Genomic DNA, 21,857 nt, shown 5'->3' with positions numbered 1-21,857 from the left:
CAATCCAGCCTCTCCACTTGTGAGGACAGAACTCAATGTTGAGCAGCTACAAGCCCACAGCTAGCCCAACAGCAACCCAGGGAGAGACCTGTTGATTGTCTCTCTTTTAATTCATTTGCAATCTTATTTATCAATACATCTCTATGCAGACAGACAGCTCAAACTTTTCCTCTGTGACTTCTTCCACCAGTTTTGACTTGAATTCTGTATCCAGAGGACTGATAAAAATTCCTCAGCATTTCCTCCTTGCTTCCCATGGTTTGATTCCTTTAACTCTTTTAATCCATCTGGAATTTATTTTGGTGGCTGGGCAGTAATGGGGGCTGAGAACCCATGTGACCCAGCTGGATAACCTTGACAGCTCCCTCCTCCCAGCCCAGGGGCTCTGGAAGGGTAAAGGAGCAACTGCTTCTCTTCACAAAAGAGAATTTGTCTGCACTTCACAAAAGACTTCTCCCATGAGTGTGGCTCCTCAGTTCTGTGTCCTACTCTCTTCCAGCTCCCTTTGGTCACACTGTTGGGGCCATCCTTTGGTCCCTGAGGCCATCCTGGCTCAGGACATGAGTGCTTAGGACCTACCCACCTCCCTCCCTTTTGGTGTTCCTGGGACAGAGTCACTCTGAAGTTCACTTCGCGGGAGGGTCAGTGTGGATGCAGAGTCAGAGATGAAACCCAAGGTAGCCACACCTGAGGGATGTGGCAAAACAGAATCGAAGGCTAAGGCCCAGGTGCAGTTGAGTCCAGGGAGCAAAAGAAGGCCCAAAACATGAAGTCCAAGGATATCTGGGGGGAAGGCTGTCAACAGGAAATGGGGAGATTGTGCACATTTAAGCCTGCAGTGGCTGAAAAGTTTCCTCAGGCTACTGTATGCAGGGGAAGGAATCTACAAAGAGTATCAGAAGCATAAAAGAATATATTGATATTTCCTTTTTTGCATTTCTTAAAATTGGTTTTTAAATAAATTCAACATTTTGAGTAGGTAATCCATTCACGTAGTTCAAAAATCAAACAATATAGAAAGATATATATTGAAAAGCCTCAGTATCTATCTGACCCTGCCATCAGCTCCCCTAGCCCACCCCAACAGGTAACCACTTTTATTAGTTTCTTCTGCATCCCTCCAGATTGTGTCTTCAGTCAAATACAAGCACATACAAATATAATTCTTCTTTTCCCCCCTTATGTGCTACACATAAGGTAGCACACTATACACACAGTTCTACACTTTTACATGATAAATTCTGGAGATCTTTCCAAATCAGTAAATAGAGAGCTTTCTTAATCTCTTTTATAGCTGTTTAGTATTCAATTGGATAGATGGATATTGGTATATTCCTAAAAAGCCATTTTGGCAGTATGCATCAAGAGTCTTACATTTTTTCACATACTTTGATCTAGTGATCACTCTTCTAAAAATCTATCCTGAAGAAACAATCAAGAGATGAGAAACAAAGACTGATGCAAACAGCTATTTACTGCATGATTTTCTAGAACTATCCCCCAAATAAATAAATAAGCAACAATAAACAAGTGGTTAGGTAAGGATGGTACATCCCTGCAAAATAATATCATGTAACTATTAATGTTTGTGGAGAACTCTGGTGACACAGAAAAATTAAGATAAGCCAACCAATTCAGATACAAAATTATATGTACAGGGTGAGAGCAATCATGTTTTAAAAATGAATATTAAAAAAACAAAAGAAAGTATACCCAAATGTTAATGTTTATTCCCTCTGAGTTAAAATTGCAGGTGAAGTTTTTCCTTCTTTACACTCTTCTGTATTTTTCTAATTCTCTACAGTAAGCAGGTATTACTTTTCATAATCAGAAAGAAAGGTTTAAAAATATAATCCAAGGAGTCCTAGCCCAGTCCTCTACTCTAATCCTAGGAGCCCACAAACCTCCCTAGTTTCCTCCACGTCCCCAGAGGATCTTCCCAAACCCAGTCCCTGCTGAGAGTAGACCTCTAAAGTAGGTAGAGAAATAAGTATATTTACTTCTTTCCTTGTCCAGGCTCTAAAGGCCAAGTTCAGGGCTTTACCACCATGGACCAGGTAGGAGGCAGGGTGTCTCCTGTTTTCTCGCAAACCTAAAGGGGGAAAGAGGAAGGTAGAGTGTCAAAGAAGCCATGCAGAGAAGTGAAGGACTTGTTAGTTTTTTTCAGGCAACCAGAGAAAATGCTCAAGGTTCTGAGCCCAACTCCATATCTCAGTTCTTATAATGGTGTTCATTTTATGACTACCTTGACGTCTACTATCTCATTTAATCCTATACCCAACCCTATAAGCCAGATATCATTATCTTCGTTTTATAGTTCAGGAAATGAGGCTCAGAGAGGCAAAGAGACAACCAAAGGCCACATCTGGTAAGTGCCAAAGCCAAGACTGAAACCTCATCTGTCTAAATCTGAGGCCTGTGCTCCTTCTACACTATTCTGCCTCTTGGGTTTCAAAATGTGAACACTCAGGAGGACAACTGCCACCTACACAGATCTGAAGAGCCATTAATGCCTTGTTCTGAGTTACTCCAGGAGGAGGTTATAACAAACATCCAGATTTAGGCTCAATAAAGAATTTTCTACTGAACTAAGCTGTTCAGAACAGAAAATAATAAGCAGTTAGTCATCCAGCCTCTGAATGAACATTTAAGTGACGGTCTGTCTAGATGGCAGAATAAGGGCTTGAGGTACTTCATAAGAGAGTGTACTCATTGGCCTCTGAGGTTCTTTGTAACTTTTCCTGGCCAAGTCACCTTGAAGAATCTCAGGTCTGAGTAAGGGAGCCACTCTATTTCCAAGCAGAACAGGAAAGAGGAAACCCAGCAGGTTGGCTTCTACCTGGGCTGATACCCAGGAACCAAACCAATGATGGGTAGTCAGGACTGGGCCTTGTCCCCAGGGGAAGCACGTCCAGGGAACTCTGACACTATACTGATTGAGTTTCTTATTTTAATTGGCAGGAAATAGGAATAATTTCACTGTGATCCAATTTTCTCAGTCCCCTTTGCTAAATAAAAAAGTTAAAATCCATGCCCTACCCTACATTACGATTAGTAAAAAAGCCAATTTCAAAAGATCGCATCCTTTGATTCCATTTTTATAGCATTCTTGAAATGACAAAATTACAGAGATGAAAAAGAGATCAGTGGTTTCCTGAAGTTATGGATAGTTCAGGGGGAGAGAGTGGGTGAGGTTATAAAGGGGTAACACTACAAAGATCTTTGTGGTGATGGGTACTGTATTTTGATTTGAGGTGATGGTTATGTGCACATGTGCACACACACATGGTCAGGGCAGCAGGGCAAAAAGGACAGTTGGCAAAGGGCTCCATACCTCGAAAGATGTCCAGGATATGCTTTCCCACATACCAACAGATGGTCTCAAAGTTGGGGAACTTGAAGAGGTCTGCTGTGCTCAACCGCTTCTCAATCTCATAGGCTCTGGAGGAAGTAGGCACAACAATAACAATGATAACAAGGACCCTGTTTACTAGGCACCTACTATGTATCAGGTATTGCTCTGGATGCTCTGTATCCATTATCTTTAATCCTCACAACTACCCTCTAAGACCTTACTCTATGGGTTAGGAAACTTGGGCTCAAAGTTTATGTGACTTGACAAAATTCACATAACTACTAAGTGAGGAAGAGGTATTCATCTTCAGACTGAACATCATCAGAAACCAGTATCCATTCCTTTCTGATCATCTTGCCTCCCTTCTATGCTGCACTCCTCACAATACCGGAGAACTCGAGGACTCTAGCAGATGGGAATGGCCAATTCGGGATCACCAGAGCTTCAGGACTCACTTGAGCTGCATTTCAATGTTAAGGCTGTGTAAGAAGTTCCCTCCAAAGGCAAGGCAGTCCACGGGGGTCAGCACAGCATGGATCCATCCTGCAGTGTAACAAGGCAAAAAACATAGCTGGCAGAGGGCCTTTCTTCTTTGGACATCACCACTGCCCACTCAGCTCAAACACAACTCCTTAGACCAGCCAGCCTGGCAGTAATTCAGAACATTCTAGCTTCCTCCACTCTCCCAACGCCCATCCTAGCCAAGTCTGCCATCATTATAACCCTGAACTGGACCAACCTGGGGGTTAATAAACTCCTTCTACTTCCCTTCTCTGCACTTCAAAATCTCTTCGTTGCCTCACCCACCCTCTCTCTTATTGCTAAGAAAGGCATCACCTCCTTTCCATGACTACCCCTTCTAACTCTGCGCTAGGTAAAACAAAGAGTTTTTGTGTTAGACAGACCTGGGTTCAAATCTTGCTGTTTTCTATATCTAAATACCCACTTCACAGGTTGGTTGTGAAGGATGTACCTAGTTGAAACTAAATTATTTTCCTTGCCCTTGACCCTATACTGCCTTCTGGGACCTTCTGATTTTTCTTCTTACATCTCTCTCATATTCATCTCTCCTTCTTCATCCATCCATCCTACTAATGGCTTGGTTCAGATCCATCATTATCTCTCACCTATGCTATTTGAAACAGCCTACAAACTGGCTCCTCTAACACCAGTGGTTCTTTAAGGTGTGATCCAGGGAATCCTGGGGCTCCTTGAGACTCTTTCAGAGCATATGCATGGTCAAAACTATGTTCATGATAATAAGATGTTATTTGTCTTTTTAACCCTCAGTATACAGTGGAGTTTTTCAAGGGGTACATGACATGGTATCACAACACACAGAAGCAGATTTGAGGACACAGAAGTTTTCTGCTAACCCGAATATTAAAAAGATTTGCAGAAATGTAAATGTCAATGTTTTCACTAAATTTTTTTAGTTTGAAAATAGTTATTTTTCATAAAAATTATTACTTATGCTAACATGTAATGGGTTTATTGTTTTTTCCTCAATGAACTAATAAATATATTTAAATTCTCAGTTTTAATTTATAATATGGTAAATATTAATAAATATAAACCACATAAATAAAAGCTCTTTGGGGTCCTCAATAATATTTAAGGGTATAAACAGGTCCAGAGTCCAAAGTGTTTGTAAACCACTGCTCCACACCAATCTCAACCTCTGAAGTCCATCCTCCACATCTCAACCCTAAGTGATATATCTGAAATGCAAATCTGCCCATGTCACCTCCTGCTTGAAAATCTTCAATGAAATGTACATCCACAGAAGAATAGATAAACTGCTGTATACTCATACAATGGAATACTAGAAAGCAAGTGAAATGAATGAACAATAGCCACATGTATCAACATGGATCTCACAATCATAATGTTCAGAGAAAAAAGTTGAGAAAAATACATCTGATTCCATTTATATAACATTCAAAAACATGTAAAACAATACTATATACTGCTTACTAAGGCATACCTATGTAATAAAGGGATAAAAATGCATGAGAATGATATCATCAACTTCAGGACAACAGCTAGCTCTGAGAGGGCAGAATGGGAATGTAATTGAGGAGAGGTATATACAAGGCTTCAAATATGTTTGTAATATGTTATATTTTTAGTTGAGTTATAAACACATAAATGTTCATTATATTATTCTTTATATCTCTTGCTACATCTGAAATATTTCATTAGAAATTAAATAAACAAATAAATCTTCAGTAGTCCCCAGTTGCCTCTGAAGTAAGTTCAGCCTGCCAACCTTTTCAGCTTCATCTGCTCCCAGCCCTTGGTCTTTAGGCTCCAGTATCCATAAACTGCTTCACACATCTTTGCTTTGTTTATGCCTTTCCCTTTATCTGAGAGCGCTTTCCTGCCTTTCTTTCCTTGGTCAGTCTCTATTTACTCTTCAGGTGTCACTCTTCTGAGAAGATTTTCACAAACCTCTGGCCAGACTAAGTGCTCTTCTCTGTGCTCCCAAAACTTCTGGTGAATATCTCTATTGTGTCTATTAGTACTGAAGAGCCTATCCATATTCTATCTCTAGCACCTAGCCCAATGTTGGGGCAGACAGTAGACATGAAATGCTTGTGGAACTCAGTAGATTGCACCCAGTTTGTGGGAATTTCTACCAAGATGCAAATGAATCCAACTCAAATCTCTGGTAGACAAATTCAATTCACCAGTTACCAAGTGCCCAGTGTACAAAAAAAAAAACATCATGTGAGACCCAGCAAAGAATTCAAAGATGGGTGAATAAATGCATGGGAATAGAAAACTATAAAAGAGAAAAGCAGATGGGTATGGGGGTAGGAGGAGGGGGGCATGACTTGCCTCATCATATATTAAACATTCTATAAAACCAATGTAATCAAATCAATATGATACTGATATATGAATAGACAAACAGATCTGAGTAACAGAAAAGAAAATCCAGAATTATACAATATAATGTTTGACAAAGATGTTAGAATTATATAACACGAGTTTTAAAGGAGTCATCATAAAAATGCTTCAACGAACAATTACAAGCATGCTGGAAACAAACAAACAAAAGAAAGAGAAGCTATAAATAAGAAACAAGTACAAATTATAGAACTAAAAAATACTACATCTGAAATATATAATGAAACAATGGACTCAACAGAAGAATGGAGACAATGGAGAAAAGAATCAGAGAATTTGAAAACAGAACAATAGAAAGCACCCAATATGAACAAGAGAGAAGAAATAGACTGAGAGAAAAATAAACTCAGGAACCCAACAAGGACCTACTGTATAGCACAGGGAACTATATTCAATAGCTTGTAATAACCTATAATAGAAAATAATCTGAAAAAAGATAGATACTATATATATAACTGAGTCTCTTTTTGCTCTACACCTGAATCACTGTAAATCAACTATGTGCCAGTAAAAATAAAAAAGACAAAAAAATAAAGAACCATGCAATGGGACAGAAAAAAAACCCTCAGGAACCTGTGGGACTACAGCAAAATGTGTTACATTTGTATAATCAAAGACCCAGAAGAAAAGTTAGAGTGAGGGAATGAAAAGGTATTTGAAGAAATAATACCTAAAAATTTCACTAATATGGCAAAAGACATAAGCCTACACATTCAAGAAGCTTGATGAACATATACAGTATAAACCCAAAGAAATCCACACCAAGACACATGATAGTCAAACTGCTGAAAAACTAAATAAAAAAGAAAAAATATTGGAAGTAGCAAGAAATGACACATACAGGGAAAAAAACAATTTAAAGGGTAGCCAAAATCTTATCAGAAACCACAGAAGCCAGAAGGAAGCAGCACAACATTCAAGTGCTGAAAGAAAATATCAACCCAGATTTCTATACCCAGCAAAACTATCCTTCAAGAGTGAAAGGGAAATCAAGACATTTACAGATGAAGGAAAACTAAGAGAATCTGTTGCCAGCAGATCTACCCTGAAACTCTAAACAGAGAGGAAATGATAAGAGAAGGAATCTTGGAACACCAGGAAGGAAGAACAATGGAAGAGTAAAAATACAGGTAAATACAATAGACTTTCCTGCTCTTGGATATTCTAAATTATGTTTGACAGCTGAAACAAAAATTAAAACACTATGTGATGTAGCTCTAATGTATGCAGAGGAAATATTTAAGACAAATACATTACATATGGTAAGGGTAAAGAGATGTGAAAAGAGGTAAGGTTTCAACTCTTTCTTCAAACTGGTAAAATGTCAGTACCAGTAGACTGTCATAAGATAGATATATATGTATATATAAATATACACATATAGATATGTATGTACATATATACACATATACATATTTATCTATATATGTACATATACATAGATATATGTGTATATGTCTATGTCTATATACATATACATATATATCTATATATGTATACATATATACATAAAACTAGAGCAAACACTAAAAAAAAAAATCTATATAAAACCTGAAGCTGAAAACTTCATATGGAAATTCAAGGGGCCCAGGAAGGCTGACACTTCCCAATTTCAAAACTTACTACAAGTGTACAATAACTGAGACAGTGTGATACTGTCATAAAGACAGACATACAGATCAATGGAATAGAATTCAAAGTCCAGAAATAAACCAATACATGGCCTATGGTCAACTGATTTTTGACAAAGGTGTCAAGACAATTCAATGGGGGAAAGAATGGTCTTTTCAAATTGTTCTGGGACATCTGGACATCCATATGCAAAAGAATGAAATTGGACCCATATCTCACACCATATACAAAAATTAACTTGAAATGGATGAAAGACATAAATGTAAGAACTAAAAAGAAAACTCAGAAGAAAACACAGGTGTTAATCTTCATGACCTTGAATTAGGCAATTGTTTCTTAGATATGACACCAAAAGCACAAGCAAAGAAAAAAAAACAGATAAACGGGACTCTTGGGCTTCACAGAACAACATCAAGAAAGTAAAAAGACAACCTCCAGAATGAGAGAAAGTATTTGCAAATCACACATCTGATAAAGGTCTAAACCAAAATATTTAAAGAATTCTTACAACTCAACAATAGAAAGACAAATCACCTAATTAAGGAATGGGCAGGGACTTCCCTGGTGGCACAGAGGATAAGACTCCACACCCCCAATGCAGGAGGCCTGGGTTTGATCCCTGCCCAGGGAACTAGATGTCACATGCATGCCGCAACTAAGAGTTCACATGCCACAACTAAGGAGCTCGTGTGCCGCAACTAAGGAGCCTGCTTGCCTCAAATAAGACTTGGCACAATCAAGTAAATAAATAAATAAATAAATGTGCAGAGGTTTTGAATAGATATTTCTTCAAAAAAAGATATATAAACATACAATAAGTGCATGGAAAGATGTTCAAAATCAATAGCCATTAGAGAAGCACAAATTAAAATCTCAATGAGCTACAACTTCACACCCACTAGGATGGCTATAATCATAAAGACAGGCAAAAACAACTGTTGGGTAGGATGTGGAAAAATTGAGACCCTCATAAATCATTGGTGGAAAATGCAGCTGCTTTAGAAAACAGTCTGGCAATTCCTCAGGAAGTTAAACACAGAGTTACCATATATATGACTCAGCAATTCCTCTCCTAGGTAGATATACCCAAGAGAACTGAAAATATATGTTAACACAATAACTTGTACATGAATGTTCATAGCAACACTATTCATAATAGGCAAAAAGTGAAAACAACCCAAATGTCTATAAAATGATGAATGGATAAACAAAATATGGTATATCCATACAATGGAATTATTATTCAGCCATTTAAAGAATGAAGTACTGATAACATGGATGAACCTTGAAAATATTATGTTGGGTGAAAGAAGCCAGACATAAAAGACTACATATTGCATGATTCCATTTACATGAAATATTCAGAAAAGGCAAATTCATACACAGAGAAAAGTACAGAAGTGGGGTTGACAGGGGCTGGGGGGGAAGAAGGAATGGGGAGTGACTGCTAATAGGTACAGGGTTTCTTTTTGAAGTGAAGAAAACTTTCTGGTATTAGATAGTGGTGATGTTTGCACAACTTCAAGAATATTTTTTTAAAAACTGAATTGTACCCTTTAACGTGGTAATTTTTATGGTATGTGCACTATATCTCAATTTTTTTAAAGGCACATTTAACAAAATGAAAATACAACATATCAAAATATGTGACACAGCTAAATCAGTGCTAAGGGGGGAATTTATAGCACTAAATGCTTATATTAAAAAAAAGAAGAAAAGGGCTTCCCTGGTGGCACAGTAGTTAAGAATCCACCTGCCAATGCAGGGGACACAGGTTCGAGCCCTGGTCCAGGAAGATCCCACATACTGCGGAGCAACTAAGCCCATGCGCCACAACTATGGAGCCTGTGCTCTAGAGCCCACAAGCCACAACTACTGGGCCCACGTGCTACAACTACTGAAGCCCGCACACCAAGAGCCCGTGCTCTGCAACAAGAGAAGCCACCGTGATGAGAAGCCTGTGCACCACAATGGAGTAACCCCCACTCGCCGCAACTAGAGAAAGCCCATCCGCAGCAACGAAGACCCAATGCAGCCAAAAATAAATAAATAAAATAAATTTATTATAAAAAAAGAAGAAAAGTCTGAAATCAATAATCTAAGCTCTCATCTCAAGATCAGGAAAAAGAGAGCAAAATAAACCCAAAGCAAGCAGAAAGAAGGAAAAACAAAGATAAAAGCAGAAATCAATGAAATTGAAAACAGAAAGACAACAGAGAAAATCAGTGAAACAAAAAGTGATTCTTTAAAAAGTTCAACAAAACTGACAAACTTCCATTAAGACTAACACACAATAAAAGAGAAGGCACAAATTACTAACATCAGGAATGAAACACAGGGTAGCACTAGAGACTTGGAAGGTATCAAAAGAATAATAAAGAAATACTATCTCTACGCACATCAATTTGACAACTTAGATAAGATGGACCAATTGCTCGAAAAGCACAAACTTACAATTCACTCAATATGAAATAGATAATTTGAATAGCCTAATACAGGTTTAAAGAAATTGAATGTTAATCAAAAACTTCCCAAAAAGGAAATCTCCAGGTCCATGTGGCTGCAGTAGAGAATTCTATTGAACATTCTGAGAAAATTTAACACTAATTCTGAAATCAAGGAATTAAGAAATTAGAAAGTCAAGAAAAATCTAAATCAATGGAAAGATATATGTGTTCATGGAAGATTCAACATACTAAAGATGTCAACTTTCCCCAAATTGAGACAACTATGGGGACTTTTTCAAAATAAATACACTCAGATCCCACCCCAGACCAACGATTTCATAATTCTAGGGGTGAAGCCTAGGCCTTTATTGTTTTGGGAAAAAAAAAAACCCTACCCCCACCCAGGTCATTCTGACTTATAGTCTACAATGCCAGTCTCTCAGTCACTATCTCTAGAGTCATGGGGCTAAGAGTCCTGTTTTCTATCTGTCCACCAAGTTGACATCAGTCCAGTGCAAAGGAGCTATCAACTTCCTCCTGGACCTCCCCAAGAAACCACACTGCCCACTGGCCACCACTCGAATTTTCTTGATGTCCACTTCTGAGCCTTCAACTGATATGAGAGGGATATCTCACATAATCAGATCAACACATTATGGGAAGGGGTTGGTTCCAGTGCCACAAGCTCTCTTCCTCTTCCCACCTTCCTCAAACCCTCCCAGAGGAGCCCAGGGAAGACCTGTAGGAATGAAAAGTGTCTGTCCTTGCTTCACAGAACACTTGTAGCACTTGTCCACCTGGTCCCCAAAGAACATCTCATTCTGGTTAGAGGAGCTGCTCCAGCACTCAAAGAGAGTCAGGTTGGCATTTGTTGGGCGGATCAGGTAGAAGATCTTCTCACCCTGAAACAAAGAAAGATTGACATGTCAAAAATATCAAAGGTTTCCAGAGAAGTCTTCTGGGAGTCTCCAAAAGAATATTCTCTCTCTCATGTTCCAAGACCATGTAGTATGCTAGAATTCCTTCTGTCCAAGGATCATTTATATATATATTTGGAAAACTTCAGAAGTCCTTTTGCACTTTGTACTTTTAAGCTTCTATAAAACTGACAAAAACAATTTGGAAAGGACATTTCAAACAAAATTGTCAACTTAAGACAAATGTACACCAAAGGCTCCTATTTTAGATGCAATGCCAAATGAAAAATGGCCTCTATAGATGAGTAGATCAATATTACTAGCCCTAGGAGAATTTAAGGCCACATTACTAATGAGAAGAAAATTGAATTTGCCTTTAAATGCCATTTACAGAGAGCATTCCTTCTCACACCTGCAATCAAAGCTAATAAAAGTTTAAAAGTTCAGTAATCACCCAAGGACTTCTGTAAGATTATACGTTGGATGATTATCTGTTGGAAGAACATATTATTTCCTAACTATGTTTTGCCTGGATAATCACCAGATAGATAATTTGGCAGAAAAGAAAAAAACCCACTAGCACAAAAATATCCCCAACCCATAGCTTGATTAGTTTAACCAATATTTCATAATACATTTCAATGTAGAAAATTATCTACTAGAAATTATTTACTGTACAATTAGAGAAATTTGAATCAGATCTGTAGATTAGATAACAGTATTATATCAATATTAATTTTCTGATTTTGATAACTATACTGTGGTTATATAAGAGAATACCCTTGTTTTTAAGAAATACACACTGAATTATTACGAGATAAAGGGACACCTTGTCTGAAACTACTCTCAGGTGTTTCAGAAAAAATATTTATATAAAACCATTTTATTATGTTTGCTTCAGAGAAAGAAAGAGTATAATAAAATAGTAACATGGGAATCTGAGTGAAGGGCACACAGGAAATCTTCCTATTATTTTTGCAATTTTTCTATGAAAAAGAAACTATTTAAAAATAAAAAAGTTAAATCTAACATTTGCATAATAGCACTTTCATTTACACACTCCAATTTCTTCATGATAAACCAATGAAAACAACTAGCTCAAGATTTGTGATCATTTGGACAAGAGCCATATCCAAGTTTTCTGCTCTTTCCTTGGCGTTTCTGATAAGAAAGCTAAATAGCATGAACAGTGGTGGAGAACAATAAAACTTACTTAAGAAATTTATTTTCCAGACCTCAAAAATCGTTTGTAGTCACTGACAATCAATATGCTAATTATAAAATTGTAACGACCACTAAAAGGGAAACTATAGAAAGGCTGACATTAAAAAAAACCATCTCATACGTGCTCTATCTTGATGGTGGTGGCAGTCATGCAACTATTTATACAATTGTCAAAAATCATCAAACTATACACTTAAAACAGGTGAACGTTATGGTATACAAATTATAACTCAATAAACTTGGAGGGGAAAGGGAATTTCTCATGTTACCAGAAATGTCTGCAGTAAATATGGACATTTCCATACATAGCGGTAGGAGTACAGATTGGTTCAATTAAGATAACAGTCAGAGAAAACCTTAGGCATCTGCTGTTATTAAAAAAAAATAAAAGTTAACCATCAAAACTGTAAAGTAGAGACAATTTATATGGCATATCCACTCAGTACCCAACCCTGATAGAGCAGTTATGTTGAAATGTCACCCAAATAGAATCTGGGATGCAGGTAGGCCTTAGCAGCCTGTCTTTATGCTGCCACCTGAAACAAACAGGGAGGCCCAAGGCCTGGCTGTCTTCAGAAGCCATAGCCATTCTTACCTTGAGCACATGGTACCAGACCGACGTGCCACCAAAGTCAATGTGAAAGTCTGTATAACTATCCCGCACGCTCATGAGGCAGTACTTCTGCACGTTGGGCCTCTCAAAGATACACTCCTCTGGCCACAAGTTCTCCACCCATGAGAGCTTCCGAACAATCTTGGGTGTCTCCACAAAGTTAGAAAGCCTATCAAGGAAGGGGTGGAGAGCAGATGTCAGCTGATTGGGAATTGAAGGTTGAAGCCTGAATAAAATGCCCCCCATCCCAGTGAGACTCAGATAAGAGAAAGAAGTTCTCTCCACAGAATCCCAAAGAGCACACAGGACACTTATTTTTGTAAGTCCAGTCAGCATCCTCATTCCACTCAGCTCTGGAATTCCCAAGTCCCAGCTCCATAGCCTTCCCCAGTCAAAGGTGATCATTTCCTCCACTAAATGCTCAGAATCTCCACACCCGGGTCCACTCACTTGGCACATGGTGTATAACAGTATTGTACTGTCCCCATGTTGTAGTGTCTTCTTTATGAGGAACAATTAGAGAAACCTCTCAGGGCTCAGTTCCAGGTAAAGAAGTGTTTACCTGGGACAGAGGACCTATCCTGGGAGTTAAACGGTGACCATGCCACAATCTAAACACCAAAAAAAGGTCTAAGAAAGCTGTCCTAAATCTTGAAGGAAACAAAAATTAAAATAGCTACTGTATAATCTATCCTATGCTAGAAATTGTAAAGGAGAAATATGATTTGGTTGTTATAATGTGAGCAGCTACCCTAGAAAGTATAAACCAGCTCCTCATCCCAAAGGAAGAAACCACCGGGAAGAAGGGAAAGGAACACTAATATACACTCAGTATATCACAAGTCCTAGGCACTTTGTGAGGCTTTTTACTTACCCCTCTCCCTCTTACCTGGTATCAGAGAATTCCAAACTAATGACATTGAGGACTTTTTCCCTCTTCCCGCTATAATAATATTTCACAAAATCACCAAGCTTCATCTTGCAGTCGGCCTGGCGGGTCACATCAATCACATCAATCTCTTTGTCAGAACCTGGAGTAAAGAGATGGATTCTGCACCAAGTCCCAGAGATCAGAGAAGACTCTCACATCCCCTAACCAGTCCCTAAAATGACCTTACACTGAAAACTTCTCACTGTATTTGTATGTGCATAAATGGGAAGTGGGGGTAGGTATTCCTCACACTCTACTTAGACCTATGTGCCAGGTCCAGGCCTGCTAAGGCAACAGAACTGCCTGACACATAGTCTCACTCACAGTACTATCCACCTGCCTGGGCCCTGCTTCCTCACTTCTCTTCCTATCCCCCAAAACTCATGTCCAGAACACAACTAGCATGTGAGGGCAAAAGTCAAAGGCTTTTTCATCTCAACAGAGGACAGAGAGGCCATAACAATCCTTGGAATTCCCCAGGTAAAAAAAAAGATGGGGCTCAGCCTGGGGTTTTGTGGTGTGTTAGGAGGAAAAGGAAGGGTAGGCTAGGATTTTGGTTCCAGCTTTGCCTAAGAAGACTCGAGGGGGCTTCCCTGGTGGCGCAGTGGTTGAGAGTCTGCCTGCTGATGCAGGGGACACGGGTTCGTGCCCTGGTCCGGGAAGATCCTACATGCCGTGGAGTGGCTGGGCCCATGAGCCATGGCCGCTGAGCCTGCGCGTCCGGAGCCTGTGCTCCTCAATGGGAGAGGCCACAACAGTGAGAGGCCCGTGTACCGCAAAAAAAAAAAAAAAAAAAAAAAAAAGAATGACTCTGGGCAAGGCACTTCACCTCAAATTCCCAAGATGGCTAGAAAGGAAATGCAAAACGTAGACTGGAGGGGAAGGGTCATACGTTTTGATGGGAGTGAACAATGTCACAGTTAAGAGGGTCTGTGGTGCTTACCAACATAGTGTTCCACATCCCTCACAGTGAATGATGGTGAGGGCAGCGTCATCCCCAATCCATCCTTCTTCAAGACCAGGATGGGCACACTGAAGCTATTCTCTTCCAGGAATTCCACGGTCAGCTGACTTCCAGTGGGCTTCAGAATCACTTCATCTGAGCTGTGGGCCACATGAGAGAAAGCCTGAACCCTAGAGGCCCTGCTACTGAAGGCCTCACTGGATGCTGTCACTCACCCAAAGGGTGGGGTCTTCCTGAGGGGACCTAATGTTGGCTGGCAACTAATGAGTGGCATAAACTTCACCTGCCAGGGAAGAAATGACCTATCGAAGGCAAGAAGCCAGGTCACTGGCAGAGGTGGTAAGCTAAATCCAGGATAGCCTGTCAATATGGTGCTCTTCTCTAGATGACAAAGGAAGAAATCACTCAACAGCCTGCCCAGGAAGAAAAGACATACCTGACAAGTTTAGCTAAATTACTCTAACCCAGAGCAGCACTACCCCATTTTAAACACTGGCAAATAAAGAGAAAAGACTGATTTAAAAACAAAAACAATTTTTATAGCCACTCTCTTGACACACATACTTCGTTAACTAGAAAACAGGAGTTTCTGGTTTTCTTAAAATCATGCTGGAGAAAAGACTGGCTATTTGACAAATTGTGTTGGGACAAACATCTGGAAAAATATTAAGATCAAAGTCTATCTCACTCTTTAAGTAATTCTAGATGGAACAAAGATCAAATTAGAAAAAATAAGGCCATAGAGTAGTAGAAAAATTATCGGAGAGACAAGGCCCAGTAATCATTATAAATAGTAATAGTAAATTTAAGTAAAAATTAAAATTTTCTGCAAGGAAAGCTATTACAAATCAGTATGAAATAGGCAGTAACCCAACAGAAAAACTGTTAAACAATGTTGAGAAGGCAGTTAACAGAGAAAGAAATAAAGATGACTTATAAATGTACGATAACAGACATGCTTCCTTCATAACTAAAGAAATGCAAGTGGAAACAATGAAATCTCATTTTTTATCTTATCAGAAAGGCAAAAAAGTTTGATAATAAACAGTGTTGGCCAGGATATAGGAAAACAGGTACCCTCACACATTGTCTAGTGGGAGTATGAAATAGTGTGGCCACTTTGAAAACAATCTGGCAATATTTATAAACATTTTTAAAGCACATACCCTTTGACCTAGCAATTTCATTTTTAGGTAGTAAATCTACACATATACTCACCCACATATGCAAAAACCTAAGTACAAAGACATTCACTGCGCATTTTTTTTCTAATAGCAAAATACTAGAATTGATTTAAATATTCATCAACAGAGGACTGGTTAAATAAATTATACATCCATACAGTGGAGTACTAAACATCCATGAAAAAGAATGAAGAACATCTGTATATGCTGTTATGGATTGATCTCCATAATTTAGATTTTAAAAAAAGCAAGATGTAGAACAATAAGTGTTTCTGTTTGTGTTTTTTAATAAACAAGGGGACACACACACACACACACACACACACATATGTTTGTATAAGCAAAAACTATTTCTGAAAGAATGCACAAGAAATTGGTTGACTCTGGAGAAGGGACCTGAGGGGTCTGGGGTAGAAAGGAGACTCACTGCCTTTAAATAAATAAAACAAAATTTATTAAGTTGAAGAAACACTTATAATCCTAAATAACACTTCAATTATAGGAAAGCTGGAAAAGGTCAAATGAATTAAAAACTAAGCAAAAGAGAATGCTTTATTCATTAATTTTTCTAATACTATTTTTGCTCAATTCAAGTAATTTATTTAATAAGCCCATCTTAATTTTCTAAAAGAAAAAAATTTTTTCTTGATTTTAAAAGAAATACATGACTACTCAAAAAAAATTTTTTTCCAAAGAGTTTCATCTTCTCTACAATGAGAGAATTAAACTTTCTGATTTTTAAGACTCCTTCTAGTTATAGCATTCCCTGGGTGCATGTAAATATCCTCTCCTGACTGAGGCGAAAACTGCCTATCTACCAAAAGTTTCTACAAGTGGACCTTAATGTACTCTGCACATCAAATGAAACTCTAGCAATGTTTCTCAGAAACTGACTAAAACAGAAGATCCCTCCCCAGAGGGAACTCACAGAGCCCTGCAGACATCCCCAGATGGTGGAGGTACCCAGTGCGACAGCCAGTGGGAAAGCTGGGAAGAGATGGGCCCCAGCTTCCCAGAGCCCTGGCATTCACTGGCCCTTGGAGTACGGGGTCCTCACCTGTCAAAGGTCCTACTCCGAAGCTCTCGAATGAACGTAGGGCTTCCCGTCTTCACTGGCTTCCCCTTGTGTGTATCATGGCCTTTTGAAGATACACGGCGTTTTTTCACTAAGTCAGTAAAAGACAAGACACTGTCAGTCAAAATGGCTACAAGCTATGGTTCCAAGAGCAAACGCCTCAGCAGATCCTGCTTCTCTTCCAATCTAACAACCCCTTGCATCATCTGGAGTCAAGGAGGCCCTCACAGTCTCAGGAAAGCTCTTGGTGAGGATAGGTGCTTCCTCTGGGGAATCCCTAAGTAAGGGAGGGAGGTGAAACTCTGCACTTCTGCCCTCTCAGTGGAGCAGCTGCTGGCCTGCAGGGCCTACACAGGCTTCTGCTATTTCCCAAGAGAGACAAATCTGAAGCACTGACAAAAAGGCAATTTTCCTTCCAAGCTTCCTTTGCTTTGTCTCTCCTCTGGACTGCCTTCTCTTAAAAACTCCAAGATCTACTTACTGATGGAGGGTCCATGTAAGACCTCACAATTGGGGCAGTGGTAGAGGTCAATGTCAGCAGCCTTCTCCTCTTCAACACCAACACAACTAGAAAAGAGAAAATCAGACAAGGTTTGTGGAAATTTTACTTTTCGTAAGGTCTAGAACTGTGCTGTTCAGTACACAATTAAGTAAAATTTTAAATGCAGTTCCTTCATCACACTAGCTACATTTCAAGTGCTCAGTAGCCACACGTGGTTACCATATTGGGCAGATTATCAAACATTTTTGTCAATGCAAAAAGTTCTATTGGACCAAATGGTCTAAAATAATTATGACAGAGCTAAAAATGTACAGACAATAAAGCTTCATTAAGACTCAGAATGGTCAAAGCTGGAAGAGACTCTAGAGCAGTGCTGTCCAGTAGAAATATAATGTGAGTTAAATATGTAATTTTAAATGTTCTAATAGCCACATTAAAAAGGTAAAAAGAAACAGGTGAAATTAAGTTTAATAATAATTTAATATTTTATTAACCAATATATCTAAAATATTATTTCAACATAAAATCAAACATTTAAACTTTATTGAGCTATTTACTTTATTAAATGAAAATGAATGAAAATAGTATTTTATAGTCAACAGTGGTTCCCTCTGAGTGAAGGATTATGGTAACCATTTTTCTCTTAAATGTATTTTCTAATTTTCTACAATGAACATGTGTTACTTATTTCATACTGTAATGTCTGAGAAAGATTTATTTAATTTTGAAAATCTGAGTTTGCATGTATGTGAGCTGGTAATCTCACAAAATTTAAAGCCTTCCTCGTCAAAGAAGTCATCGGCAGCCCTCCAAAAAACTTCTGGCTAAGATCTCCTAAAATCTTTGGTCAGCCACAGAGAACAGGGAGCATAATAATAAGGCAGAGTTCCAACCATTTCGGCTAAGACTGACTTCCTAGGATCAGGACCCCACCACCTTCCCGAGTGCTAACCCTGTAAACCTGTTGCACATCAACAAATTGAGGACATTTTATTTTATAAAAGGATTAGTCTATTATGAATTGGAAATTTAAAAAAAAAAACCAAAATACCCTGGGTCCTTCACCTCAGATAATCTAAGAAGCACTGTGTTAGAACCCGGTCAGGTAGAAGTTGTACATTCTCCCAGACCCTTCTAACTCAGGGCTGGGCTGGGGGTGAACATCCCCCTCACTTTCCAGTGAGACTCTGAGATCATCTCTCCTCTATCCTTGTGTAAGATCTCCTATTCCTCTGAGTTTCATATCATCCAACAATAGCTCTTCCCACTCCTCTTCACTATCAGCTACTCATCTCCCCAACATACCTCTTCACTATCAGCTACTCATCTCCCCAACATACCCTCTTCATGCACTGAAGAACCTGCTCACAGATTCTTCTTCATCCCAAGTCCTGCCAGCCTCCCACGTGACATAATTATGGATATAAAGGCCTAATATCCCAGCCTCTTAGCTCATTGACCTTCTCATCTTCAGAGACTGCTGCCTCCACTCCCATTTCAGCTACCAACTCTCATGGCCATCACCCAGACCTTGTCAACACTTGCAACTGCTTCACCTCTGGAATATGAAATGCATACATCACACTCTGACCACAAGTACATCCATCCAGCTCTCATTCATTACACCTGTTCTTTGCCCTCAAAAATCCCTTGATCCTACTTTTCACCTGTTCAACTGCTGTTGCCTTCACCGTTCTTCCCTATCTAGTTCATAGATTTCATCATTCCTCACTTCAACCATTCTCTTACAGATACCTTCAACTCACTTGCCCCACTGCCTTTACATCACTCCCAAGTGCAAATCCCAACCCTGGCTCAATCCAACTATATAACATTGGACCATTGGACATGGCTAGAGAAAAATCATCCATTGGATTGGTGCCACAATAAATTCACACTGTCCAAAATATCTGAGTCACAGAAAAACCAACACAATATTGAAGGAGAAGAACAAAGTTGGAGGACTGATGCTACCCGACTTGAAGACTTACTATAAAGCTACAGTAATCAAGACAGTGTGGTACTGATGAAAGAATAAACAGATCAATAGAACAGAAAAGAGAGCCCAGAAATAGATCAACAGAAATATAGTCAACTGATCTTTGACAAAGGAGCAAAGGTAATACAATGGAGCAAAGACAGTCTTTTCAACAAATGGTGCTGGAACAACTGGACATGCAAACAAATGGAATTAGACACAGACCTTATATCCTTCACAAAAAAGAACTCAAAATGGATCACAGACCTAAATATAAAATGCAAAACTATAAAACTCCTAGAAGACAACATAGGAGAAAATCTAGATAACCTTGGGTTTGGCAATGACTTTTTAGATGCAACACCAAAGGCACAATCCATGAAAAATGAGAACTGATAAGCTGGACTTCATTAAAATTAAAAACCCGTTCTGTGAAAGGCATTGTCAAGAGAATGAAAAGACAAGCCAAAGACTGGAAGTAAATATTTGCAAAGGACATATCTGATAAAGGACTGTTATCCAAAATATAACAGAAAGAACTCTTAAGAACTCTTAAAACTCAACAATAAGAAAATGAACAACCTGATTAAAAAATGGGTAAGAGATCTGAGCAGACACCTTACCAAAGAAGATATACAGATGGCAAATAAGCATATGAAAAGGTGCTCCACATCCTGTATCAATAGGACAATGCAAATTAAAACAATGAGATATCACTATACACCTATGAGAATAACCAAAAATCCAGAACACTGACAACACCAAATGCTGGCCAGGAGGTGGAGCGACAGGAACACTCATTCTTTGCAGGTGGGAATGCAAAAAACAGCCCCTTTGGAATACAGTTTGGCAGTTTTTTACAAAACTAAACATACTCTTACCATACAACCCAGCAATTGTGCTCTCTGGCATTTACTCAAAGTAATTGAAAACTATGTCCACATAACAACGTGCACACAGATGTTTATAGCAACTTTATTCATAATTGCCAAAATTTGGATGCAACCAAGATGTCCTTCAGTAGGTGAATGGATAAACTGTGGTACATCCAGACAATGGAATGTTATTCAGCACTAAAAAAAAAAGCTATCAAGCCATGAACAGACATGAAAGAAACTTTGAAAGAAGCCAATCAGGCTACATATTATATGATTCCAACTACATGACATTCTGGAAAAGGCAAAACTATGGGGACAGTAAAAAGATCAGTGGTCATCAGGGATTGGGGGGGGAAGAGAGATGAACAGGCAGAGCACAGAGAATTTTTAGAGCAGTGAAACTATTCTGCTACTAAAATGACATAATGGTGGGTACAAGTTATTATACATTTGCCCAAACCCATAGAATGTATAACAACAAGAGTAAATCCTGATGTAAACTATGGATTTGGGGTGATAATCATGTGTCAATGTAGGTTCATCTACTTTAACAAATGTACCACTCTGGTGGTGGGGGATGTTGATAACGGGGGAGGCTATGCATGTGAGGGCAGGAGGCATATGGGAAACCTCTGTACCTTCCACTCAACTTGGCTGGGAACCTAAAACTACTCTAAAAAATAAAGTCTATTTTAAAAAATCTGGGTCATGCTGCCTGACAATTCTCCTGTATTTCCCTGCTCAGTTCTCTCCACCATCATCCACAATGGCTATTTCAAATCTCTGACCCCCCACTGCCTTCCTCTTCTCTCTCAGCAAATGACCCTGCCTCCTACTTCTTAGACAAAATGAAGTAATCAGATGGGAACTACCTCAACTTCTCACACCAAATCTACCTCCTTCTGCATCCTTCTTTTCCTCCTGTTACAACGAAAGAACTATCTTTCCTTCTTTGTAAAGTCAGCTTTTCCACCTGGGTCACATCTTTTTTTTTTTTTTTTACCTTCTCAATAAATTCCCTCTTCTTTCTGCAGTATCTTCAACCTCTCCCTCTCTACCTTCCCCTTCACAATAGCATTTAAACTAGCTCACTGATCTTTGCAAGACCTTCCCTGCCTCCTTTCTGCCCCTCTCTGCCACTTCAGAGCTAAATATCTTCTTTGTTTAATCCTATGCAGCTTCACAATGACTTTTATTTAAATAGGTATTGATTATACATTTTATGAAACTCCAAAGGTACA

The 21,857-nt window shown here is 38.9% G+C and overlaps 1 protein-coding gene across 3 annotated transcripts in view; it reads right to left on the bottom strand.

The window, feature by feature from the left end:
• The window catches only part of PHF8 (PHD finger protein 8), a 95,992-nt gene that overhangs the window by 54,240 nt on the left and 19,895 nt on the right, over positions 1 to 21,857 (bottom strand). For all 3 annotated transcript variants that reach the window (XM_060137600.1, XM_060137601.1, XM_060137602.1), the window contains exons 3-11: positions 17,740 to 17,825; positions 17,241 to 17,349; positions 14,979 to 15,139; positions 13,994 to 14,135; positions 13,087 to 13,273; positions 11,090 to 11,252; positions 3,811 to 3,898; positions 3,335 to 3,441; positions 2,001 to 2,092 (exon numbers count right to left, since the gene is read on the bottom strand). In XM_060137600.1, the coding sequence (XP_059993583.1) occupies positions 2,001 to 2,092; positions 3,335 to 3,441; positions 3,811 to 3,898; positions 11,090 to 11,252; positions 13,087 to 13,273; positions 13,994 to 14,135; positions 14,979 to 15,139; positions 17,241 to 17,349; positions 17,740 to 17,825 (1,135 nt within the window). The remainder of the gene's footprint in view (positions 1 to 2,000; positions 2,093 to 3,334; positions 3,442 to 3,810; positions 3,899 to 11,089; positions 11,253 to 13,086; positions 13,274 to 13,993; positions 14,136 to 14,978; positions 15,140 to 17,240; positions 17,350 to 17,739; positions 17,826 to 21,857) is intronic.

The sequence above is a fragment of the Lagenorhynchus albirostris genome, chromosome X (assembly GCF_949774975.1).
Source record: "Lagenorhynchus albirostris chromosome X, mLagAlb1.1, whole genome shotgun sequence".
NCBI classification, from domain to species: domain Eukaryota; kingdom Metazoa; phylum Chordata; class Mammalia; order Artiodactyla; family Delphinidae; genus Lagenorhynchus; species Lagenorhynchus albirostris.
This window is presented reverse-complemented; position numbering and strand designations above follow the sequence as displayed.